The sequence below is a fragment of the Phoenix dactylifera genome, chromosome 12, assembly GCF_009389715.1.
Source record: "Phoenix dactylifera cultivar Barhee BC4 chromosome 12, palm_55x_up_171113_PBpolish2nd_filt_p, whole genome shotgun sequence".
In the NCBI taxonomy this organism is placed as follows: domain Eukaryota; kingdom Viridiplantae; phylum Streptophyta; class Magnoliopsida; order Arecales; family Arecaceae; genus Phoenix; species Phoenix dactylifera.
This window is the reverse complement of record NC_052403.1, coordinates 13,502,780-13,529,831: the sequence shown is the minus strand read 5'-3', so window position 1 is coordinate 13,529,831 and position 27,052 is coordinate 13,502,780. Positions and strand designations below refer to the sequence as shown.

At 36.3% G+C, this 27,052-nt stretch overlaps 2 protein-coding genes across 3 annotated transcripts; both read right to left on the bottom strand.

Annotated features, from left to right (window-relative positions):
* Positions 1 to 10,135: 10,135 nt before the first annotated feature.
* Positions 10,136 to 19,981, bottom strand: LOC103718753 (vacuolar-sorting receptor 6-like). Of its 2 annotated transcripts, XM_008807703.4 has the most exons (13): positions 19,397 to 19,978; positions 17,878 to 18,570; positions 17,709 to 17,797; positions 17,492 to 17,561; positions 16,870 to 16,953; positions 16,687 to 16,763; positions 16,463 to 16,544; positions 11,676 to 11,758; positions 11,510 to 11,573; positions 11,265 to 11,393; positions 10,759 to 10,862; positions 10,527 to 10,627; positions 10,136 to 10,429 (listed from the first exon to the last, which is right to left on the bottom strand). In XM_008807703.4, coding segments are annotated over exons 1-13 (1,866 nt in total). In that variant the 5' UTR covers positions 19,686 to 19,978; the 3' UTR covers positions 10,136 to 10,428. The 2 variants fall into 2 exon arrangements, with proteins under 2 accessions (XP_008805925.1, XP_017701108.1); XM_017845619.3 differs by lacking the exon at positions 11,265 to 11,393 and having other exon boundaries at positions 19,397 to 19,981.
* Positions 19,982 to 24,505: 4,524 nt separating this feature from the next.
* On the bottom strand, positions 24,506 to 26,568 carry LOC103699644. Its single transcript, XM_039132638.1, has 2 exons — positions 26,284 to 26,568; positions 24,506 to 24,908 (listed from the first exon to the last, which is right to left on the bottom strand). Exons 1-2 carry the CDS (start codon positions 26,462 to 26,464, stop codon positions 24,745 to 24,747), a joined length of 345 nt encoding a protein of 114 aa, XP_038988566.1. The 5' UTR covers positions 26,465 to 26,568; the 3' UTR covers positions 24,506 to 24,744.
* Positions 26,569 to 27,052: the final 484 nt, after the last annotated feature.

Here is a 27,052-nt window from a genome sequence, read left to right as displayed (position 1 = left end):
TTATTGCCTTAAGTTATATGATTCATATTCTTGCAATAATTTAACATTCAAATCAGAGTACAATAAGGGAAAGAAATATTTGAGTGTTCTTATCTTTGTGCTTAATGTTTCCCTATCTTTTTGATGTTGTCAAAAAGGGGGAGAAATATCTAAGTATATGCTATATACTCAGAATGCTTTATTACTTTGAAGTGAATACAAATTAGCTTAAAATTTAAATATGTTGATTGTGTTAAGCTGATTAAATCTAAAGCATTATCATGAAGTATGTTTTTACATATATATGTTTTCTACTTCATGCAACTTAGCTATGTATTACTTCTAGAAATCAATATCTTTTATATTGCATATACTCCAAGTTTTGTCATCATCAAAAAGGGAGAGATTGATGACCCAAAGATTGATTCATAGATTGATTTTGATGATCACAAAATCTTGAAGTATAGATACTAATGTTTATGTTGCAAGGAGAAAGATATTTATTTTGCAAGGAACATAGCAAGTTGGAAGAACACAAGAAGGCCTCCAAAGCTCTCAAGTTGGAAGAAAGCTACAATTTATTGGCCCAAGCTTAAAGTTCAAAGGATTCAAATTGGAGGAGTAAAATCAAAGAAAAAATTCAAAAGAATAGTCTTCGAGTCGACTCCTGAGGAATTCGAGTCGACTCCAATGTTTACCGAGTCGACTCCGGGGAAGTATGAGTCGACTCCTAGGAGTCACAGGCAGAAAAGTCAGAGAGCAGTTTTCGGGTCTGAGATTCGAGTCGACTCCAGTGGAACGCGAGTCGACTCCGATGGTTGGTAGGTCGACTCCAAAGAAAGCAAGAGTCGACTCTCAGCGGAACACAAAGAAAAAGTCAGAGAGCATTTCATGGACTCTGAGATTCGAGTCGACTCCCAGGACAGTCGAGTCGACTCGAGAGGACAAAATTCAAAATTGGATCCACGGACTTCAGTGGATGAGCCGACTCCGAAATTGCCAAGTCAGCTCCAGAAGTTGGCGAGTCGACTCCAGGTTAAGACGAGTCGACTCCCAGTCGAGGCAAGCACATTAATTCAAATTTGGAACAGTGGGCGAGTCGTCTCCGGTAAAACACGAGCCGACTCCTGCAACAGGCGAGCCGACTCCTGATCGCGCGAGTCGACTCCGATCCCAACGGTCATATTGTCAGGAGGTGCAGACTGGTTCCAACGGCTCTATTTTTGTCTCTAACGGCTATATTCTTGTTTCCACTTTATCAAAAGCTATAAAAACAAGAAGAGAGCTAGGAGAGAACTTATGGAAGTGGGAGAGATCATCTAGGAAAGAGATCTCAAAGAGATTACAAAGGAAATCTCCCACAAGCACAAAAGGGCCATCCAAAACGAAATAGAGAGAAGAAGAGCATCCAAGTGAATCCGAAAGCTTCCTCTCCATCCGTGTGCTGCCTCGGGGATCCTCTACTTCATGCCAAATCAGAGGAGGATCAAGTAAAGAAGAAGCCGAGCTCCTCCATCTTCAAAACTCGTTTGAGGGCTTCTCTTTACTCTATTTGTTTATATTGTCATATCTGCTTGTTTAAGAAGCTTTGATTTGTTTTTATTCTTTGTTTTAATATCTTGTAACTTGATTCAATCAAGGGATTGAATCAAGGGGTTAAAGGTTTGTTGGTGAGCCAAAGGAAAAACCAACGGTGTAAGGTTTGTTGGTGAGCCAAAGGAAAAACCAACGGGATTAAGGTTTGTTGGTGAGCCAAAGGGAAAACCAACGGGGTTTAGGTTTGTTGGTGAGCCGAGGGTAAAACCAACGTGTAAGGGTTTGATTGTGAGCCCGGAAAAACAATCGGGGTTGGTTCTAGTCGGTGAGCCTGGAAAAACCGACCGAGTTCGTTGTGCGCTCGTAAAACAACAAGTTGGGTTGTGAGCTTGTAAAACAACCGGCTGTAATCGGTAGGATTATAGTGAAATTCCCAAGAGGTCTTGGGGAGTGGATGTAGGTGCTGGGGTGCACCGAACCACTATATGTCCTTTGTGTTTGTAATGCCTCTAGTTATTGTCTAACTAACACACTTACTTACTTAGATAAATTGCTTGCTTAATTCTTATCCGCACATCCTTTAGTTGCAAGCATATTTAATCAAGTCGAAGTCTATACATCAAACCCTTACTAAGTTTAACTTTCACTGTGCATCTATACAACTTAGCATAGTTAATCATAAAGTTTTAGAAGTAGCATAAAAGTTTGAAAAGACCCAATTCACCCCCCCCTCCCCCCCCCTCTTGGGTTGTATCTACTGGGCAACAATAGATACATTGCTATGTAGTACCAAACAAAGCACGCCAAAGTTGGTGTTGCTTTTTCTCACATTTGTAATCATTCCATGCTTCAAAATCAGCATGTTGCCTAGATCTCTCAAAACTCATATGGTGTATCATGTCATCTTGATAGCAATTGTCATCATCACAGTTATAACAATTATGATATCAATGATCATAAGCAACATAGGAATGCTCATTGTTATTATAGTGACGAGGGGATACATTGGAGGATTGCTTATAACTATCTATATATAGCCTCTTGTACGAGTAATGGGTGACCTATCGCAATCTCTCTAATTATGTATATACAACTCAATAAATCTTGGACGATGCATTTTATTTATTAGGGATCATAGTTGTCAGTAATTGGTAATTTTGGGTGTAAACAACCTAAGCCTAATCCAATTCAAACTAATTTCTTCCTCACCTGACCCAACCAAAATTTGACAACTTTATTCCAACCACCCAATCTAGCAAATAACTTGCATGTTGCATCGAACATTTTTACAATATTTTTATAAGCACTAGTAGCTAGTATAAAAACTACTGACTCAAGTATACTAAACTAAATCGAGCATAATTATATGTTTCATAGGGTTAAAAAAGTGATTTAATTTAATTGAATACTAACTACTTATTAATGCCAAATGTGACGTATCATTTAACAGTTATAGGTTAAAAGAGTTCTTAAACTTCCGATAAGTCTATTTCCTCACTTTTGTGGCATAATATTTGTCTGTAAATACTATTTATCAAAAATTTATAGAAATTTATCTCGCTTGTGCTACAAATACAAATAGAAAAATTAAAAAAAGGACATGCAATCTGGCGTGCACTCATTCATTTTGTGTTTACTATTTGACATAAACTATGATTATCTTGAGAGGGATTTAAAAAAACTTAATAAAAAATATGAGTGTTAGTGCTCCACATCTGTGGAATTATACCAACTTAAAACCATATCTAAAAGGAGATGTTCAAGAAGTTTCAAAAATGTTTATAATTTTAAATACTATATTCACAAATGTTTGAGATATTTGTGGAAATTGAGTTCGTAACTATGCATGTATTAGCAAATTACTCTTGTCGTTATTGTTTTCCTTTAAAGGTTAAAAATATTATTTATTGATTCTAAAATGATTTTGAATGTTGGCATTATATTTATAACAGGTTTTTAAACAACAACTATTATTTTGCTGATAGTTCATTAGAATGGCCAAGGGAATGATGACCGTCATTTTAATTTTAAAATCAAATCTGCATTTTAATTTGCACGAATGAAATTTTATTTCTTCATCTCTTTTCAAAGAAAGTCTAGAGGTATTCTTGTAGTTAACTGGTACATCTTATCATGTCTTCAACTATATAAGGAGAAAAGCATTAATTTGTTCCCTTTGCAAATTTTCTACGTATAATTTATATTTACTTTTCATATATGATATATTTTTTAGTCTTTATCCATTTGATCCTGCTCTTTTCTCTCTATAGGGGAGGATCAAACAACATGCACATTAAGTTAGTAGGCACGAATGCACAAGTATACCATCAATGTCTCTAGACAGGAAAGAAAGAAGGATAGGATGAGAGTAGTGTAGATCATGGCGTCGTGACTTCAAAGACTTTCACTACTACCACATCTCTTCAGTAGAAGAAAAGATATAATGTAACTGGGCTACAATTGAAGTATTGTACTACTACTCCCATTGGTAAATTAGAGTTTTACTGAAAAAATAAAAGATAAATATTTAAAGATAAAAGCAAAGATAAATTAAAGATAAACCAGTTTCATTCATCTACAAAAGGATCATTTTCCAATATTACAATCAGGTATTTTTAAGTATCTTCCATTAACTGTTAGGATATATATTACTACTTAACTGTTTACACTCATCTTTATTGGTTTGCACCACATAGGCCATTATTGTCATGCATGGTAGTTATCTTCTCTCCACTACTCCTATGTTTTAACTAGTTATGTCACTCCTCCATTTTCTAAATAGTGGAATGGGTAGTGATAAGATAGGTGAAACCACCCCACTCTTCCATATTTTGTATAGTGGCAAAGTAGGTGTAACTACGTTTTGGTTTGTATCATATCAGGGCCGGCTCAACCCTTAAGCAACTAAGGCAGTCGCCTAAGGCCCCGACCCAAAGAAGGCCCACCGGCCACCGCAAAATAGAGCTATCCGAATTTCGAGGAATGGCAAGAGATTGGCCAGAAAAAGGGAAAACGTCGGTGGGCATCTCTCACTCTCTCTCAGTTGCTTCTTTTCTTGGGTTCCAATCTCATCAAAGCGAAGGATCATGGTTTTTCTTCTTGAGCTGCGGATTTGGAGTTCTTGATTCTATTCCAGTGATCCACTAGCTCTAGGGGATTGGGTACAAATAAGAAGCTTGATTAGTTGATTATTCGGATTATTGATCTTTTTCTTGGAATTTTAGTGAGGATTGGTCAAGTGAATTAAAGGGTCAAGACCCATCTTCTCCCCTATCAACACCACCACCTTGTCATCACCACCTCTACCATTAATAGCCTTCCTCGGGCTCCACCAATAAAAGCCCTATTAACATCTTTTTTACTTTCATTTTAAGTACCATAACTGAGTTGTCTACTATCTATTTATTATAATGCCCAGTGGATTTATGTTTATTGTAATGCTCAATAGATTTAGTTTTCATAATGTTAAGGACCTCTTTCTTTTTCTCTTTGAATTAAAGGGTCAAGATCCATTTTCTCCCCTATCACCACCACCACCTTACCATCACCACCTCCACCATTAATAGCCTTCCCCTAGCTCCACCAATAAAAGCCCTTTTAACATCATTTTAATTTCATTTTAAGTACTATGACTGAGTTGTCTACCATCTATTTATTATAATGCCCAATAGATTTATGTTTGTTGTAATGCCCAGTAGATTTAGTTTTCACAATGTTAGGGACCTCCGACCTCTTCCTTTTTTCCTTTTTCATAGGCTGGAGAGATGGATAAATGATGCATCGAGAGTAGAGAAAAGGATGCCGAGCTCATTGGTTGAGGAGAAGCTAATCAAGGAGTAAGGTGATTAGGTGAATATATCTGAAAAACATGGATTAAATGGATTTGCTATTTTGTTCCTGCTGAAAGAAATTTTTCAAAATTAAAATTGATAAAATCTTATTTGCAGTCAATTATGTCACAAGAAAGATTAAATGGATTAGCTATATTATCGATTAAAAATGGTATTTTAATGAATCTTGAATACAAAATTTTGATTAGTAATTTTGCATCTTAGAAATCTAGATGAATTATTTTTAAATAAATTTTTTAAAGTATTTTGCAATGATTAAATTTTTTTATCATTGTTCAAAAAAAAAAGTTCCTTTCAGTAAGTTCGCCCTAAGCCTCCAAATACATTGAGCCGCCCTTGTATCACGTGATCTACTATGCATAACAATCACCTCCCTTCTTGTCCTAGTCAATAGCTCTCCTCCCTCTAGGTCTACGTCATATTCACTCGGTCTTGCACCCTTGGTGTATGAGCCTATACTTTTAATATTTCGGCCAAATTTTGGACTTGGATATTATTCAACTTAGTCGATTGAAGACTCAGGAGGATCTAGTAGAGGCGAAGTTAAACTTAAGCAACAAGTAGAAATCATGAAAGATCAGATGGAGGTAAAATCCATCAATGTGCTTTCCCTTGCCATATGAGACATAGGTTGCATACCAACCACATCAATGGGAGCATTGCCCTAGCCCTCATAATAGGAAAGGCTAGTACCGTAAGGTTATAACATTACCCCCCATCCGTTAAGTCACTAATTCCACCATTGAAGAATTGTGTCATTGTAGTCTCGCCAACCATATAAACATCAACCTTTTGCAAATTGATATGGCGAGTTTTTAGCTCGAAGATCAATCCAATCTTGACCGAAGTATTGACTTCTTGTTTGGTCTGGCATATTCCTGCACTTATTGGTAGGTTTTTCGCCTTCCATCGGTTTGTGAATTGGAGGACTCCACAAGATAGTCTTTGACATTTTTCTCCTAATAGGATGAAATCCCAAATTCCTCGAAGATCTCAACACTTTCATGCAAAGTTTGATAGATCGAGTCATCCGCCACAAAGATAGGATCGAATAATTCCTCTACATTATACACTAGAACATGCTATGGCTTATGATATCGGCTCTTAATAATAGAAACAAGTCTTTCAACATGTTCCGGTACAGAAACCAAGGATGCAATGAATCGCTCCATAAGTGGCCGTAGTACGGTGGCTACTTTACTCTTAACCGCTTTGTCAATTTCTAGGCGTAGCGCCATACAAATAGTTATACGACTATTCTACTTGACATGCCAAAAAGAGGTTGTTCGCGCTCTTTTTTCTCTATTAGTTTGGATCGAACGACACATATGCCCTCTTTTTAAACTAGTACGTATGAATGCGCATGGGGAATACCCCTAGTGTCTCTAGGTGAAAGAGAAAGAAGGATAGAAAGAGAGTAGATGCCTTGACCTTAAAGAACATTCACTACCATCATGCCTTTCTTAGATAGAAGGAAAGATGAGATGTAATTGAGGCTATGATTGGAATACTCTACTGCTACTCCTGTCGGTAAATTAGAGCCCTACTGGAAAATTAAAAGCAAGAAATTTAAAAATGAAAGCAAAGATAAATTGAAGATAAATTAGTTTTATTCATCGGCAAAAGGATCCTTTTCCAACAATATTACAATCTAATATTCAAAAGTGGATCCCATTAACTACTGAGACAAAGGTGTCACTACTTAATTGTTAACACTTGTTCTTGTTGGCTTGTAATGTATAGGCTACTATTATTATATATGCACTATAAGAATTTAGAATTTTGGTAACGAATTTTTACTGACGAAATACAATTCTAGTCACACAAAAAACCCCATATTTAGTGATGAAATAAGAAGTGGTCAGAAGAAACTATTTTGCTCTATATCTTTAATGACAAAAAGAAATACTGTTACAAAATATATATCTTTTGTGACTATTTTTCATTTTATCACAAAAAGAAGGCTCTCGTTCATTTTGGAAATTCAGACCATTGCATTGGATGCTATACAAAAAATCTTGTAAGCACCTTCAAGTTTTATCATGTCGCTCCCTTCTAGGCCAGATATTCTATTCCACAATCCCCTATACTTCTATCCTTTCTTTGTTTGAGCATGATTTCTCTATGGTGGGCAGTTTGCACCGCAGAGTGTTGTGCAGCACTCAATGGATGCCATCAAGAGATGAATGGCCATCAAACAAGGTGGTCTTATGTGTCATTTTATGGTTGTCCATCTTTTGATGATGGCAATCAAGTCTACATAGTACTCTGCAGTGCAAATAGCACACTACAAAGGGTCATGGGTCTATCTGTTTAACAATGCTCCTGCATCAAAATTCTATCTATTGTAAACTTTTTATCGCATAAATGCAAGGTTAACTTTTTGGGAAAAAATGCATCATGCGATAAGGCGGCCTAAAAATCATGCCTCCCCACATCTAGAGCAAATATCAATTTCACCACCTTGGAAAAAGCTTCATGTAAGCTTTACATGAGTACTGTTTCCAAAAAAACTTCTTGTTATAGTCATCTACTAGATTTCATTGGTCCATTTATTCCAAATGCTAAGTTATTGAACTTCCTATCCAACTTATTCATGTGATTTCAAATTTCCAGATTAGCATCAACTGAATTGTAAATTGTAAAAAAAAAAAAAAGTTGGATCCCAATCTAATTATGTATGCCTATCTGCTGATTAAAATAGCCCATCTAGATGGTGTGAATTTACCAGTTACACTACTTATAACTAAACAAACAATGATCTGAGTACAAACTTATCATTTTACCAAAAAACAAATTTTAAGTATTTAGTGAATATTTTTTTCCAGAGAAAAACGATTTTATCATTTGCTCATTAAGATGGATATGCAGTTGCAAGTAAGCATAAAACTTTTCATCAGGCAGAATGGATTGATCCTTTAGTGTGTCCTGACATTGTGTAAAATGTATGATTGATACTTTCAAAAAAAGGGCTATGATTGATGTTGCTTCTCCTTTCTGAAAAGTTTTTCTCACAAAAGAAGTTCAGGTTAGATTTTCTATTTCCTTCTTGTTAAGGCACTTCTCAAGTACTGGTATCAAATACTTAACCTTTTCAAGAAGCACAATTTTTTTGCTTTAAAGTTACAAAAACACTTCTCTAAAGCCCAAAATATGTCCTTTTTTGGTGTGTTTCTTAGATTTCATGGTTGTCGTTTATAGAACATGTAAGATTTTGATAGGTGCACATTGGGTGTGAGAGGATGTGACTAAGAGCAGCAGCTTCATGCAGTGGATGATTGGATACCTAAGAGTAACAGCTTCTTGAACCTTCATCTTAGCAAACTTTGGACTTTGAGACCAAGTCTTGGCTCCTAATTTCACCACTGAAGAGCTATGCACCATAAGTGTTTATTGAATCTCAATATAGAAATCGAACAGTCTTGGCTCCACAACTATATTCTTGGCTGCCTTCCCCCTAGCAAAATCCTAGTTCCGCTTTGGTGATTTAGTGGAGTAATCTTCTGGTAACTCTTTCAAAGCCAGAATATGGCACATCACTATGCTTCTTCGCCGCTAACTAGTTTACTCTGAAATAGAATTGGATGGATTGCAGGTTGGAAAAGAAAAGGATTTCTTCTGTTTTCCAACTCAAAAGAATGAAGTCTTGTACTTGTGATTGTGAACCTTTTTTAATCTATTCTGAAACAGTTGAGGAGTCCATTTTGGACTCAAGACTTTAGGATCCATGGAAGAGACATTTGCCTCTCTTATGGCATTAATAGGAGGTGGTATTTGGAGATATATAAGGTGCGAGACCAACAGATCCTAGCTTGATTTTTAGAACAACCAACCCTAGGATTAACTTTAGTTGTCCTATTTCAAGTTAGTTTTAAACATAAATTTCAGAATTTTGAAGGACTTGGGACGACCACATATAGAATCGAACCACTCTCTTTTACATTTTATTCTTATTAAATATAGGACTCCAATTAACAATGACTCCTAGTTTGGCTAGGATGCACAATAGCTCTCAGTAAATTCTATATCTAAAAAATAAGTCTTACTTATCATAATGTTTAAGGTAAATAATTATCCAGCTCCTCAATCACATCTGAAAGATTCATTAATTTGAGACATTATTCTATAGGGAGAGATGAGATATTCGCTTTTCTCCTTATTCAGCCAGCCAAATGGATGGCTATGATGTCATGTTCCTATCTAAAAACCTGGGTATTCAGATGGATGAGTATTTAAATCGATGGGCCCAAGAGTATATAAGCACTACAAGAATTCTTAACCTATCTGATATGAGATTATTATTCCTCAACACCTCCTCTCATATGTAAAACATGAGAGATAAAATATGAAATGAGAGGTGACACGTGAATTAGTAAGTGGGAGTATAGAGATTTTGGTCGGCAAGAAGGATCAATGGGCTTTGGTATTATGTTAAAATTCTATCTAAAAATCAAAACGTTTAGATAGATGAGCTCAAGAGTATATAAGTACCACAAGAATCCTTTAACTTATCCGATCTAGGGCTATTATTTCTCAACACACGACTCTAATAGAGGAAAAAAAGCAAATCAAGTGAGGGCAATTCCTCTCATCTCTCATCCCCGCATATGTTTGATGCATGTAGAGTTTGTTGAGATGTGTCAATCTAGGAGCACAAAATCTAATCAACATCCCTTTTACATTAAGTAACTTTTTGCTGAAATTGCCACTATTTACTTGAATATAAATACGCACACAACTTTTATGTGAGACAAACAGCACAATGTAACTTTTGGTTCTTATCATAGTGATTTACATTAATCATGTGTTTTTTTATATCTGAAATTACATCATAATTGTAATAACCTATGCATTAAAAGAAATAGTGATTACTGATAAAACCATGGTCGATTTCTTGTGTCGCTTGTAAATTTTCCAACCATATGACATTTTACAAGGAAAATATTTCATATATGATGAAATGATCTGCGACTACTTTGATTCTTGAAAACTTGTGGCCACAATCTAACCACTCTGAAGAGAACTTCTATAATTCACATTTGAATTTATGTCTAAATCTTTCCCTGCAAAATAAATCAGCCTGTCAAAGCCTAAGATTTTGAAAATGTAAAACAAAACGAGCACATGAGATTATCTAAAAAATTGAACAAATTGCCTTACTATGCTGTTGAATCCGGTCTTAGGGCTCGGCTCTCATTGTGCTGATTGTCTAATGGCATGTATTGGGACATGATAGCCATGATCTCAGAATCCATGTAAGACTGCAAAAGGCAATCATCAGACAGTCAAAGATATCATAAGGAACATTGTTATGATACGTGAGCAATTCATTTTTTTTCTTATAGAAATTTTATGGCCAATTTATTGTCAATTTTGATATCGACAAACATACCCTGAGCCAGTATTTGTAGAATATATAACCTGCTATTCCAGCACCAACCACACATGCGAGAACCAAAATAGTCAAAAACCAACCAAACCTCGACATATTCTTGGCTGCATTAGAATACAAATTATAATCAAGCTCATACTATATGGACAATAATATTCTGATGCATCAAAATAGAACCATAAAATACATGGCAATGACAAAAAATAAAATAATTTTTATTTGCAATTTGGTTTCTGAAAATCTGGGGCAGCTAGAAAATACAGTACATGCATACACATCCTCATACATCTACTTCGTTGTGCAGATTGTAGTACTAAGCACCAATTACACACCAAAACACCATGAGTAAAATTTAGTCCTTATAAATTACATAAATATATTACTGGTTCATTCCCAAAGTAAAAGCTGAATCGAACCATATAATAATCGATAATGAACTATATATATATATATATATTCATTGTGAATATTGTATCTGTTTCTTATTATTGATATAGTATTCTTACCAATGCATGTGTCCTCTGCCTTTATGTACAAAAGATTTCCCTTGCATTTGCAGTCATAGCCTCCCCAGGTGTTCTTGCAGTAGCAATCAGGACAGTTGCATGCAAGCTTTTCCTTGCATTCATTAATGTCTAACACATTCATATAAAATTTATGGTCATTTTTTAAAATGTAACTATGAGACTTAAACATAAATATAAGTCTAGGAGAAGTATATTGATAATGAAATGTGATCAGAAAGTATTACCTTCGCATTTATAACCATCACCATGAAATCCAAATGGGCAGCGACACCCTCTCAACTCTAATTCCTTAATGCAACAAGAAACAATTATTAGTACAGGATCATCTTCTAGAATAATAGGTGCAACATGAATATATATTCAACAATGGAGAAAGTAAAATGACTGAACTGAGCAGGCAGAAAATGTTTTCCCTTTCCTCGTTTCTGACCAACAGCCTCCATTGTTTACTGTACACCTTCCTGGCCCCACAGCTGAAAACAATATAAAGTGTAAGAACTAAAAAAACTTCATCTTTTGAGTGCTTCAGGTTATCAAAGGCAGCAGTGCTGAAAATTCAGATTAAATGGTAATATGACATTGGCGAATAAGCTTAGGACAGTTTGTATATATAAATATATATGGTGAGAGTATGATGCCCGAAAAGTCCATCTAAACAAGTTTGAGCATTGATTACACAGAGAATCATGGAAACATGAGTGGGGATTTAAATCCAAGCCAAGCAACTAGAAGTAAATGTTGGAGCCCTTAGGCAACAAAGATTGGAAGTGGAGTATCATCATTTTGAGTATAGGGGAGCTTTGGAGTTCATCATCCAGTCCAAGTTATCTTTCATCATTGAGGATGAGTCGTACTCATTTGCTTCCTACAAAAATTTATGTTTTCTCATTTTTCATATTATTAAACCACCAGTTTCCTTTAAGCACTAGAACTTATATAGGGGGTTATGTGACATCTTATTAAATAATACTGAAAGATGTTAACTTATCAAGGGAGGATTGCGTTCAAGGGGTTAACATGTTAACCGACTTCAAGATTAAGAAGAAAGTAAAACATATGAATGCTGCATTCAAGACTGAGAGTTGTAAAGCAGAGATATTCCTATGTTATTCTTTGATAATGATGAATAATTGAAGAACAATGTAGCCAACCAGAAACATAAAAGGGGACAGGAAAAAGAATGTTATGTCATTTGTCTTTAAATGAAGATAAACTTGGATAACAAATCAGGTGAACTAAAAGCAATAAGGACGACAATTTTTAAATTATTACATATTTAATGCAAAATTGTGCGGTAGAGCAATTAAAATTTATGAAAACAAGAAATTTGTAGTTATCTAGACCATGAAAGTTGTTTGATTATACTTGTCTAGATGGTTTTGCAATATTGACAAGGATATCAGCTCGAAAAGGACAAATAACTTCACAACCACATATAAATATGACAAATTATCTTGCTTTTGTAAGGGTTTTAAAGGGTTTTTATTTGGTGGTTGCCATTTGGCAAAATATTAGATCTAATTGGAAAATCTCAAACATTAAAGGATTTAGGACTCTTCATTGGTCTATTATCTAGTCCTACATTGAATAATGTTAATATAAGTCTACTCGCATTTATACCATCTCTAAGTAGGGAAGCCTAGTAGGGCTTGTGGATTTTAGGCTAAACACCATATGTGCGCTTGGCTTGGCTCAATGCGGCCAACCATGCCATGCACGTGTGCAAATACAATGTGGGCCAACCAAGCATGTGTGCGATGTCTTTGTGGTTTACTTTTGACCTAATTTCAATATTTAACATAATCACCTAGCTCTAATAAGAGCTTTAATGGGTTTGTCTCCAACTAGCCGTTGGAGCCTTACTACAAGTGGGAGATTACTAGAACAAAAGCATCTATTAATAGAGCTCAATACCCAGCGGTCTAGCATACCCAAGAGATCAAATGTTGCTCTCTTACTCTCATTCGTACAAGGGTTCCCTTTCTTCCTCGTTTTCCCCATTTTTCTTACATATTTTTTTCACTATTGTAGAATCCGATTCCCACCTTTTTCATTAATTTATTTTAGAAATTGAAGAAGTCGTTAGGCCTCTACCGTCGTATGCTTATGCTGTGCTTGGAGGCCTCTTCTGATGAAGCCAAGATTTATTGTACGTTGAGAGCATCCTTGCTGATCACCTGCATGAGAGGGGCAATCTTCCTCTTAGGATAGTGCCTAGCACACCTCTCGCCTAGGCATGTACACTATTCTTATTAGTTTCTACTTTTTCAAGAATTTCTAAAGATATATATAAATTTTCGAACGCAATTTCGAAGAGATTTTTCATATTCATGAAAATTTGCCATCAACAATTTAAGAGAAAGACTAGATTTTAATTTTCAAAACCATATATCTGACTTTTGAAAAAACATGTTAGCATTTGTTATCTTGAATTAGATTGCAATTCTTATTGGTTTCTAGTCTTTCAAGAATTTCAGAAGTCTTTATATTGATTTTCAAGCACAATTTTCGAAGAGTTCATCACATTTATCGTAAGTTTCCACCAACAGATTTTATTGTTTAATTATGGATAATATTAGAGGAATCAAAACTTGAGATTTTTTTTTAAATTTACTTTGACAAAATTGGTGGAATTATTCAACTTATCCTCCGAACTTGCCACACGGCTACAAGTATTAGCTTATCCGAATTAATCTACTGAATTTTTCAACACCATTAAACTAATCGTGGAGTTGATAAGCTAATTTCCTTTCTGATATTTTTCTAAGAAAGTGCGTTACATAAGTCAGATGGGAGTACTATAGGTGTTGGTAAATGGTGGCCTTGGGACATATTCCTCACTTTTATTAATGTTCTCAGACAGCATTTTAAGCAAATTTCTTTGAATAAGCTACTAAATACTACATGAACCAAGAGTATTCGATGGACTTCATTAAATCTCTAGTACGATTGTGAATTAGATTACACTTGATTAAATCTGGAAATGTAAACTAATGGCAGGTGATAAATCATCTTAAATGAAATTGATTGAGCTAAATTTGTCCGCTTAGCTAAGGAATTGTTGGCTTTAAAGAAAAAAATCCAACAAAAGTTTCTCATCATCATCTCATGTTATTCTCAAAGCAACATCGATTGTTTTAGTATAATCACTAGGGAGCCAACCAAATGTATAACCATTACCTTGGCCATGAACCTGGGTACCAACCATGCTAATGTCAGCTTTGTAAATCTTTATTTGTGAACACTCCTATTAAGGGTTGCCTATGGGGTTAATGTGAGCTATTTCATATTCCTTCTTCCATATCCCATCATTTTTCTTTCCTCCTTTCTCTTTGTTGGCTTATCCTCTTTCATCTTTCTTAATTCTTCAATACAAAATTGACAACATCTGGTTGCCATCACCCTCACAGAACTTTGTAGGACTTGTCTTATGTCCTCAATTGGGACCTCTCCTACTACCCTATTAGGCCTTGATAATTTTACCTTTCTCAATATTCTCATCTCTATCATATTCATTTTGTTTGCTTAGGTAGTCTTCTTATCCAATATTTTGAACCATGTAGTGCCACATGTTTTGTCATTTTTGCGCCCACAGGTATTGTCATTTTTGCACTTCACTCTAGGGCATGCACTGGTGACCATGCGACAAAGCACCTCTTATATGTAGTTAGCAAATAAAATCCGAGAAATGATCAAGATATTCATGAATTGATATAATCTTCTCAAATGGTTGCTCTTCATGTTAGTTGTTTATTCTCCTCAAGCATAACAAAGTAAGGAATTTACATGATTCAAAATGGAAATACAAGTAAATATGATTCAAATAATTAGTAAGTAAGGACTCATGCAAGTGTGTTTATTCCACGTCATAGATCTTGGGTACGTTTACAAACCAAGAAACACACATGATACGTTCGAGCTAATCTTTTTGGGTGAGGTTCTGGGTTGCAATGAATGATATCAGAGCAGATCCAACCCATGGCCTATGTAAACTAAAAGACACTACAATGTGGGCCTATTTAGGTTGACCATGAGCTGATCGTGATATTTGTGATTAGATTTGAATAGATTTAGATCCTTTGTATGGCAACGACGCTAAGGCTTAAAAGAAAGAAGTATGTGGGGACCATATAGTCATGTGTTTAGTCTTATATCGGCTATACATTGGGTAGATATTAGATACTTGTACAGAACCCCAAATAATACCTTCGAACTAGTCTTTTTAGGTAAGATCCTGGATTGTTACATTGTGAGTCATGTCGTCTTTTGTATAGCATGTTTTAGTGCACGATAATCACGAATACATTGTTGGAACGACTATGCCTTCTTTATTTTTGCATCTCAACATGCTCAAAATAAAAAAATTTCTTTATATTCTAGTAAAAAACAAAAGCAGAGTGCTTATTAATTTCCACCTGTTTCTTTGGCTCAATAAGCACAGTATTCTATTTCAACATATGAACAAATGGGAACGGATGATTACACAAAATCGACCTTTAAGATATGAGAAGTTTTAATGGCTTGATAAGGGTGTTGTTTGCACTAATTTTCATGTTCAAGTAACTGTCAGCCATTGCTTCATTTAAAAATACATGATCATAAGTTAAATCTGGTATTTACATTCATAAAGGTGTAATTTTTTCCCTGATTAAGAAAATCAATAATATTTGCAGTAAAAAGAATGTTCATATGTTGCATTTTTGTGGATGGACTTGTCCTATGTCTCTTTCAATATATTTCTCCAACATATTGCTTATATGTTGCTTAATGCTTTTCCAGTAGATATGAAGTTTCAGAGTTTGTAATAACAAACATAACTGAACCATGTAATTCTGAAAATTCATCCTTTTCTTGTTACTAGACATGGAAGTCATAGAAATACATATACACTAGAAGAGGATCATCATGTTCACTTGAAAACTAACAGAAACAAAAACAATCTTATTTGATTCCTTATTGAGACTTTTGCCTCAGTCACAAACCAATTGTGCGGTCACACTGATATACTGGCCATAAAAGTTTCCATTGCCAATGTATTTAGGATCACATAATCTTTAGAATTTCAGAATACCTCTCAAAATCTAATGTTTTAAAGACTACAAAAAATGATGATAATGGTCTGCTATAACTAAACAGTGAAAGTAACATTAGATTGGGGAGGAACAGATAAGAAGTACCTTGACAGGAAGTATAGCCATCACCCTCATACCGAACATCATTAACTGTAGGACATTTACAGATTCTGCCTCTGAAAGTGTCCTAGAGAGAGAGACATTATTACAGCTTAATCAAAAGCTGAACAATTTGTTCACTGATAGATACTCTTCATGTATTTGTGGACTAATACAGGGTAGTTACTCATAAAGCATATGATGCTCTACTAGCGCGCACGAGAAAATACCTTGCAAGCAGTTATATTTAATCGTAAGTCCTGCCAACATCCCCCATTGGATTCAAGGCACTGATTTGTCTCAATACCTGGGGGAAGAAATAAAACAGGAAATAGTCTTATAAGTATACCAGGGTAAAGGTCTTATAAGTCTTATAAATGTTATAATAAGGAGAGAGTAGGCCTGATGTTAACCTCTACTCAAGCAAACAGGAGGCTCAGTAGACTCTTTAAAACCCGCGCATATTGCCTTCAGAACAGCAGTCCTCTCCAATATTCCTTCAGCAGAAGTAAAAAAAAAAAAAAAAGAGAATACCATAAGGAGATGATGAGAGTTCTTAATATGAACCAGAATTCTGAAACAAATAACCTGGCTGACTACGAAAGAAACTAAGTTGAAAAAAACTAGAAACAGAAACAGAAAATTACAGTATAATTTGGAGATAGCTAATAGCAACTTTTCCTTTTGCATTATCACACATTCAAGTCATATATATCTGCCATTGGATTAGATAAGGGAAAAAGATGGAGTGAACCATTGATAGTATATCAATGATACGTAATCCAATTTTGCAGAACTTATACATGTAACAAAACACTCTATATATTTGAGTTCCAAGAGAAAAGAAATAACCAAACAAACTGCTCCACCCTGTGCTTTGTTTGATAATAAGAATAGCATTTCCATAAAAAGCTGCTTTGATATTCTCTTTATGGTATTTGTGAAAGAACATAAAACATCAAATGGACTGTATATCCACATTATTTAAACCTCGACAAAGTCATAGTAGGCTGATCGATGGACTTTGTAACAAACCTCGATACTGAACATTGTTTATAACCAGAGTAGGCAAGATGGTCACATCTCCACGAGAGCCACGGCCGACCTAGAATGCAGAAATTGTTTAGAATTGCAGCAATTGTTTGCAGATGTTTCGATCATGATCATATAATAAATTCTAAGTTCTGAAGACCTCTTGTTGCTAGATATATATATATATATATATACCAATAAAATTTTCAATCCAAGGTACCTGGATCTCTTGCTCTCTCTTTAGGACTTCATTCTCGACATCGGCTTCAGGATCACCCATGCATTTTAAAATCTTGTCCAGAGGCAGACCTGATGCATCACATTGAAATCATATAGAATGAGGAAGAATATTTGAAAAATAATCTATGTTCTTTTTTCTCAATGCTTACCAAGAGACTTAGCAACGTTCTCAGCACAGTCCCTGCTATATTTCTTCCCCTCCATCGAACATCTGACATGATAATCTGTCACAAAATCCCACCAAATCCACGGCCGACCGCTCTCATTCGCTGCACTATGAACACAAAGCTGCCTCAAGTTCTCGATCACAACATCCTTGCCATCATACCCCCCACCAAAGTCCTGCTCTGGGTCAGGAGCACAATATCTCCCATTGTTTATGCACTGAGACTTGCATTGCTTGCTAAGGATGAAAGCCTGGGGGCAATACCAGGTTATGTAGTGAGGTGTAAACTGAGTGAATCCTCCCTTCTCAAGAAGCTGAGCATGACCCTTGAAGCTTTTAACAAAGTCCATTTGTTCTTCACAGCGAGAACCACACTCATCATTGCTGTTAGTCCAAAACTCATACTCCACCCTGTTGTCAGGGTGAGGCATGGACTCTCTCCAGTCCAGCCTAACCACCACCTCCTCATTCCCCTTCGCCAAGGCCTTCTTAAGGGCCTCGCCGAAGGCTCGGTCGACAAGGGCAGAGGGAATGCTGATCTTCTCTACATACTCGGAATCCCGGCTCTCTTCAGGGGTGTCCATGGTTAGCAAAGGCTCGCCAATGTTGTCGGCGACGAGGACAGCGGCAGCACCAGCATTCTGTCCATTCCATGCCTTCAAAGCAAAGTAGCAATCTAGAGAAGGTGGCAAGGGTGTTAAGGCCCACTTCTCAAAAGGTCTGATTTAATATTTGCTTGGAATAGAAGGAAGTTTGGCTTGTCAACCAAACTATGAGTTGCAACAAGGAAAAAGACTAAAGAGCTACCCCATCTAATCCAATTCATCTCCATTGATGTAGGCAAAATGACACAAAACACTGCACAAATACTGGTGAAGGATTTCTTTCCTCCCATATATTTAAGGGGAAAAAAATCTATGTGGTTGAATTGAAAGATGAAACTTGATGCTCTTATTTGTATTTCTGAAATTAAGCCAAAGGGGAAAGCATTCAGTTATCTAGAACTGACGAGTTAGAGACATATATTCCAAATTTGACAGATTCGAACACCATGCATGACTTCTTCCTGTTCAATTTACATGCAAAGAATTCGAACACCAAGTCAAGATTAAAACCCAAATTGGATCATTGATCACCCTTACTAAACTAATAAAAATTCAACAAACACAGTAAAAGAAAGAGAGGAGACTCAAGAAATATTAACCATCAAAAAAGTTAATGCTAACAATGAATACTAGATCTAAACCACCCAATACAAGTACTTGTCATCTTCTTCTTTACAATTGAGCTATCATAATTCCAAGTTAGAGAAAAACAAGCAAAACTAATATATGACAAGGAGAGAGAAAAATAGTTCAAATTAAATCATATCAACCAACAACTATTACAACTAAGACTGCCAAATATTAGATGCAAGCCTAATTCATCTACTAAAGATTAAATAGAGCTCCTATATATGAAAGGAATAGGCAGAGAGAAAGAAGGAAGAATAATTTGATTACCTCCGCGGTCGAGGAGGAGGATCACCGACCGTTTAGTCCGGGACTTGAAGGGTCCATTGTTGAAGGGCTCGCATCCCGTAGTCCCCTTGTCAGGGCGCACGATGACGCCGGTCATGGTCCCGCCGTAGTCCGGCACGCCGAAGTTGGCGATGGCGGCATCGTGGTGACCCCGGATGTGCTCCGGGGACAGCACTCTGATACTGCTCTTCTCGACGATGAATCGGCTCGCTACCGAGCATATTGCGGCAGCCAAGAGGACTAAAAAGGTGGCGAGCTGGAGGCTCGCCATTTTTGCTGCTAGTGCTTCTTTTTTTTTTTTTTTGCTTGTTTGGCTGTGGGAGAAGGTGAAAGAGAAGATATGGGGGAAGAAGAGGGTGGGGAGAAGACCAAACGGAGGTTGGGTTGTTGAAAAATAATCTTCCTAACGGTCTAAAGGTGCATTTAGAGAGAGAGAGAGATTGCTTAGTTTCTACAAGTTGCTGCTATGTATTCATTCTTTACCATATGATGATGTTATCATATGATGATTCATTATCTAACGTGAAAGTGACGATAAGAATGAGAGGTGCGAGCAAGCAGACCACACGGGAGAGGGAAAGAAGAGAGCTTGGAGGATGGCAGGGACTGTTAGGAAATAGAGTCTAAGGTTGAACTCATTTGGCCTTTCTATTTTTACTAACACCATATATGTCCTTTCATATTTGTTGGACTTGGATGCAATCTTATGATCATGTCGACTTTGATTTTTTTTTTTTTTTTTTTTTGGGGGGGGGGGGGGGGTGGGGATAAATTTAGAGAGAAAAAATGTGATCCCGTGAGGTGAAGCAGTAATAGGTGTGACCTCTAATAACACAAACGTGGTCCCACTATTACTGAAAATAAAAAAACTAATCAGAAAATGGGAAGTCGTCCTTTTAAATGTCATCGATGAGATCGGCACAACCTGTCCCTGCATTTGATTAATATGAGAAATTTAATACTAACCTCCATCCCTTACAAGATCGAAACTAAATCTTTACTTCTAGCTTTTTGAAATTCGAAACTCTATATAACATGATTTGAATGTCGATCATGTAAAGCTACTTACGAATCTCAAAACTAATTGGAAAATAGGAAGTCATTTTTTTAATCGTCATCGATGGGATCGGCTCAACCTGTCCTTGCATTTGATTAGTGTGAAAAATTTAATACTAACCTCTTTTCTTTACATGGTCGAAACTAAATCTTCACTTCCAACCTTTGAGATTCGAAAATCTATATAACATGATTTCAAAGTCGATCATGTAGAGCTGCTTAAGAATCTAAAAACTAATTGGGAAATGGAAAGTCGTCTTTTTAAATGACATCAATGGGATTGGCACAACGTCTCCCTGCATTTGATTAGTACGAGAAATTTAATATTAACCTCCTTCCTTTACAAGGGCGAAACTAAATCTTTACTTTCAACCTTTGAGATTCAAAACCCTATATAACATGATTTGAAAGCTAATCATGTAGAGCTGCTTACAAATATAAAAACTAATTGGGAAATGGGAAGTCGTCTTTTTAAATGTTATCGATGGGATCGGCTCAACCTGTCCTTGTATTTGATTAGTACGAGAAATTTAATACTAACCTCCTTTCTTTACAAGGTCAAAACTAAATCTTTACTTCCAACCTTTAAGATTCGAAAATCTATATAACATGATTTGAAAGCCAATCATGTAGAGCTGCTTACGAATCTCAAAACTAATTGGAAAATGGGAAGTTGTCTTTTCAAATGTCATTGATGGGATCGGCATAACCAGTTCTGCATTTGATTAGTATGAGAAATTTAATACTAACCTCCTTTACAAGGTTGAAACTAAATCTTCACTTCCAGCTTTTGAGATTCGAAAATCTAAATAATATGATTTGAAAGCCGATCATGTAGAGCTGCTTACGAATCTCAAAACTCGTTGCGTGTGTGGCCTGAGGTGTTTTGATAACTTAAACCACATATATACTTCTTTTCCACATATTTTAGCTATGGATAGTTACTTTGTTGTGATATTATAATGTTTTTTCTCCAAAACAAAAAAAATATAATAGCCATGAAAAATAGTTGCAAATGTTCCCTTGTGTTAGATAATGGCTGATGCTCAATTGCGGCAGCCATTATATAAATCATTATAAAAGTATTGTTTTTGTATTTGTTATCTTATAGCATATAGAGATAATAGTTCAAAATGATGGTCCTGGCCATTATATTAGGTAGTGCTATACTATATTTCATTTTTTTGATGAAAAGGGAGGGAAAACCCACCCTAATTTGTTAAAATAAAAAGAATACAAAAGGAGGAAAGAGAAAAAAAAAAAAAACCCTGCTTCCATCCAACATAGTAAAAGAAATTCAATTTTGAAATTTAAAAATCCCTCATTACAAAAATTAAACATCATTCAAATTTTACAATTCAAATTTCAAATTTCAGATAAACATCCGCCTTGCTGCCAGGTTACGATAGAGAACAGTCGACCGCTGGAAATCAAGATTATCTTGCTTCATAGATTTCCTTTCTGCCTGTCAAAGAAGATCGAGGGCATGCCCTATGTTGCCTTTGCCTCAAACACTAAAATTAAGATATCAAGAAAGAAGTTAGTGCTATTTCAAAAAAAGAAGAAGAAGAAGAAATCCAAGGGTTGATCATACAAATAATGGTAATCGTATGAGTAATTATAATGACTCATAGTGGTGTTATTTAAACCATGATCTTGGTCACTCTGATTAATTTCTCATCGGATCATATGATCAAGATAAATGGGATGAGAGAAGACAAACCAGTTGGTGCGAATATAATATAAACATAATTATAAAGTTATCCAGGCTCACCAAAAGGATGGCAGAAGCAGGTAATAAATTAATACTTTAGCTTTTCTTTTGATTAATCCACCCACTAGGTCAAACAAAATGCTACTATTTCTTAAGTACCATCCCAGCGCATACGGATGCAATCCCAAATATGAATATATAATAATTGCTAATCTTGCTGAGAGGACTGGTTCATAGTTCATAGATGCAAGAGCTAGCAAATTGTTCCACTAAAGAAGAACAATGTAGTAGACTTGTATATATTTTATGGAGATTGTGTGTATATTTATTTCTTTCTTTAAGCAATGCTCTACTGGAACATACAGTCTGTAAATTAGTAAAAGAGAACCGAAGAGAATCGATTCTTTGGTGGAGGCAGCATCTGTTCGACTTTAAGGCTCAGTTTATTATTTTATCCACTAGATTATGACGCATTTGATTTTCCATTCAAGATCTGATACCTAATTAATTTTATAGACAACTATTCTAGTTATCAGCAAGGTTGTTCGCCATTGATACTCTAGAAGTTGCCGCAGCATCATCGAGCTAAAATCAATAAAATACTAATACACAACGTCATGTTGGCTTAAGAAATAATGTGAGACTTTCAGCGGGCACCGAAGTTTGATGGCAGTTAAATTGGATATAGAGATGACAGGATCGAGTGGAATTTCCAAAGACAGGCGCTGAAGAGTTTTAATTTTCACAGAATGTGAATTGGATGAATCCTAGGATGACTCTGGAGGCCTAAGTTCTCTATCTTGGTCTAACTTGACTGCCATCAAGCTTCGTCTCTTTGGTGCCCACTAAAGATCCCACATTATTTTCTGAGCCAACACGGTCTTCTCTTCCCAACTCCATCTTGAGAACGACTGACTAGAGCCATCGCTCCCCGAGCATATTAACAACTACTTTGCCGCTGTAGAGGTACATCGCAATCTTCTACTGACTTCTACAATCTGAATAGTCAATTGCCGGGCCCTCCAGCACCTCGGTCAAATTGATTTTCGATGGCAACAGATTGATACACAGTGATCTGAAACTAATATATCATAAAAATGGAGATAAAAACATAGGACGGTAACACATGTAGCTAGAATCTGAGAAACCCGACAGCTGCTTTAATACAACAGGAAACATACCAGCATTATCATCGATGGACAAAAGATTAGAAGCAATTATGGAATCTAAAGCTCCCATGACATTCTCTTTTTTCCCCTTTTTTCTCTTATAGCACAAGTTCTTTTTCTCTGTCAGCACCAGAACCAGTACATATACCAAACCATAAAATACAGATGCTCCGTCCTAATCAAATGCACAGTTTTTTTTTTCTTTTTTCTTTTTGCTTGATCATTAGCAGGACCTAACTGGATGGATCTAGAAAAAGTTGGCTGTTGCATGAGGGGCAGGTTTAAAGCTATCATACACCACTTCTACTAACATCAACTTATTCTTGCCTAGTTAATTGAATCATATAAACTATGTTTAATTACAATGCAGACTAATGCAGGCATCCCTTATGTTTTGAGAATTTAGCATGCAAGGCAGGTAATCAAGTCACCAACAGCTGCGATCAACAAATTGTTTGCTGTAGCTGAACACCTCACAGTATATTATGAGTGTAAATTAGATGCAGCAATTATGTCACTTAAATACTTCATTTTCTCCCACGATTCATTACCTTTTGCAAGGATTCAGTTGCACCAAACCACTTTTCACTAAGATTTGATTAGTTCGGTGGAAGTTGGATCTTGCAAACTAAGGAATAGACAACATATTAAGGGATTTCAGACCTAGTTTGGCCTAAACTTAAGGCCGAGTGCTACTATGTAGGGAACTCAGTTGTTGGAAAGTGTATTGGCTAATGGAATTGTTACAATATGCAATGAGGGTTCTAAAGCATAGGATAGGTTTCAGCTTTCAATCATGGCTGATATAGTGTGTGAGAGTGCCCATATTTTTTTGTTAGGTAACAGAAAAGGGTCGCCTAATTGGAGGTTACCGCCTCCTTGATGCCATCTTTGCCCTTTTCCTCTCCAATAAGGTGGCACAATTACATAACCCTAGAATCAATACAGCCATTAACATTTGCATGCAGCATACCTCGCAACCGAGTAGATACTGCATGAGCCGAACCCAATTGACTGAACCTGATTGTCTAAGTCTTCTGACCTCCTTCCTTACAGGCTATCACTGCCTCATACATCAATCACAGGCATAGCATACATCTATCTAATCAGTAGAAGTGGTACAAAGAAACAAACCAAGGAGAGGGGAAAAAATGAAATGAAAGAAAAGAAAGCATCTGAATGACCGAAAACAAAGCTACAAATAAACTGAAAAATGCAATAGGAAGTCTACTTCAACATGGGTACTGATTACTCAAGTTCACTGAAATGGTATTTAGAAAAGCACTGCCTTTGCTCCCCAAGGCTAATAAAAGGATCACTACATTAACAGATGAACCAAAAATCACTAACCACATAATAAAGGATTCCCCTTTCACCACCAGAAGTTCCACTTATATATTGCGTTTCCTGATCTTTCCTTTCCCTTTACCATGTTTCTTCCCTTTCTTCAGTTTTAATTTCTTCTTTATCTTATTCTTACTTATACCACCAACAGGCTTCAAGAGTGATTTGGACTGATCACCTTGAGAACTTCCTCCATCAGCCATTTCCACATCTGTCCAGAAACAATGGAAAAAGGTACATCAAAAACAAACGATTGATGAAGTATGAAACTATAAAAGACTCCATAATATATATATATATATATATATATATATATATATATATATATATATATATATATATATATATTATAGAGAGAGAGAGAGAGAGAGAGAGAAGCACAGGTATTCTTATTAGAGGTATATTAGCGCAGTTTTCCATCTAACTTAGTTTTGAAGGTGATCGCTGAATACAAACTAGTGAAAAGGAAAAATTTATGTGAGCCCAAATGCAGCTAGAGCTAGGTTGAAAGGCCAATCTCAGCCTCCAAATCAGATAAGGGTACACACAAACCCAACTAGCAGAAAGGGGCACTCCCATATTGACACTAGTAATTGTTCAGCCTTCAAAAAAAATACTTGAATACCCAGACCATCTAAATGTTAGAGTCGATCAAATTTCAAGATATTCAAATTTAAACTGTCACATTCTCAGACATAGATCCCCTGTAGTTGTTCACCTGTTCTTATTGTTTGTCATGGACAGAATATTCATGGTAGCCTTCAACTATTCCCTGTTGGAAGAATCAACCTTCATGAGATACACTATACAGGATATGCTCACATATTGGCAAAAGGAGAGACAAGCTTCACCTAGTTCATTAAGGAGCTGCAAGCATACAAAGGACTAAGCACAAGGCTTAGGAGTTTTTTTGGACTACCTCTTAATACAATTTTGTCACAACTAATACTTGTGCTCTCATATTACCTACCACCAACCACTAGCACAATCAAGAAGGCAGTAAGTAATTTGTATTTGGTTTTCATGATCGCATCCAAGTCTTCTTTGTTTTTTACCCATCTTTTTCGTTGTCATTCGTGATCTCATCCAAGCCTATTGTACATGTCCAAAGATTCCAACTTTCCTACGGTTCTCTATGCTTCCTCGAACGTGCTAATTTCTTACTCCATACTTCCCAATTATGTAACTCAACACATTGTCCTCAAAATCTTTGCTTTGCCATGAACGGCTTCCTACTAATTCTATATCTCTGCTAGTTGCTCGAAAAAAACTTTTCTTTTTTCATAATTAATTCGATCAAGTCCTTGTTAACAGACCATCCTTCAACAATATTTAACAATAAATATTCAGTTTTTATAACTATTTGTCAAACGTAGTTCCAAATCTTTGTTAAACTTAATCAAATTGGGGATATGGATGTTACTGCTGTCGCCTGAGCTCAGAAGTCTTCACTATTAGGGTTAAGCAAATAGCTCATCGTAAGACATTGAAGCCCAACAGCCATGGAATCGACGAGAGGAATTCTAAATTCAGAAAGATATGAGCCAACGAAGAAAAAGAGAGGGAGAGGGAGAGGGATCGCTCACCCATGGCGGTGGAGGGCTCCGCGGCGGCGGGGGGGCCGCGGACGGGAAGCTTGGGGGCGCCGAGGGCGGCCTCCTGGGCGGCGAGCTTGGCGGCCTCCTTCTTGTCGTAGAAGGGCTCGGCGATCTCCCTCCTTAGCGTCCTGAGCCTCTTCTTCCTCTTGGACCGCAGCGACTTCGCCATCCCTCGAGCTCTCTCTTTCGCTCTCTTCGAGCGCCGGTGAGAGATCTTTGGGATCTAGGGTTTGGGAGAAGAAACCCGTAGGATGGCTCTTTATGTCGTCGGATGGTCTGATTCAACCGGGTTTGTTGTGTAATGATCCTACGGTTCAGATCATCTGATTCGTTTCGGCAGGTGAAACCAGAAGGAAGGGTGGTGGATGGCCATGGATTTTTTTTCATGATCTAATATTTTACTTTATTTTAGATTGCCAGATGGTTCCCACTTACGACCATCATGAAGATTTATTCAATAAAATGTTACACATTTAAGACCTATTTGGCATCACATATTTTCTGCTTTCTTTCTCTAAAAATAAAAGTAAGAAAACTCTTGGAAAAAAAAATAAGGTGACACCTTTTTCTGCTTTTAAATTTTTATTATAAGCTTAAAAAAAAAAAAGATACAAGCAAGAAAATTCTAATCCATGCTTTTAAGAATTTAGAGTTCAAGTTTTTTAAGCAAAAATCTCTTTCCATGTCCTTGATATATTTGCCACCACCACTAATTCTTATCTTGCTACTTGCAAGATTACTAACATCTTTATTGATA

Coding starts and splice junctions, on each gene's coding strand:
- LOC103718753 (XM_008807703.4), bottom strand. CDS start 19,685: ATGGCGAGCCTCCAGCTCGCCACCTTTTTAGTCCTCTTGGCTGCCGCA. Junction 11,394..11,509: donor TGATGGTTATAAATGCGAAG/GTAATACTTTCT, acceptor TGAATGTGTTAG/ACATTAATGAATGCAAGGAA. Junction 10,628..10,758: donor TCTACAAATACTGGCTCAGG/GTATGTTTGTCG, acceptor TGCCTTTTGCAG/TCTTACATGGATTCTGAGAT.
- LOC103699644 (XM_039132638.1), bottom strand. CDS start 26,464: ATGGCGAAGTCGCTGCGGTCCAAGAGGAAGAAGAGGCTCAGGACGCTA. Junction 24,909..26,283: donor GGAGCCCTCCACCGCCATGG/GTGAGCGATCCC, acceptor GTTTCTGGACAG/ATGTGGAAATGGCTGATGGA.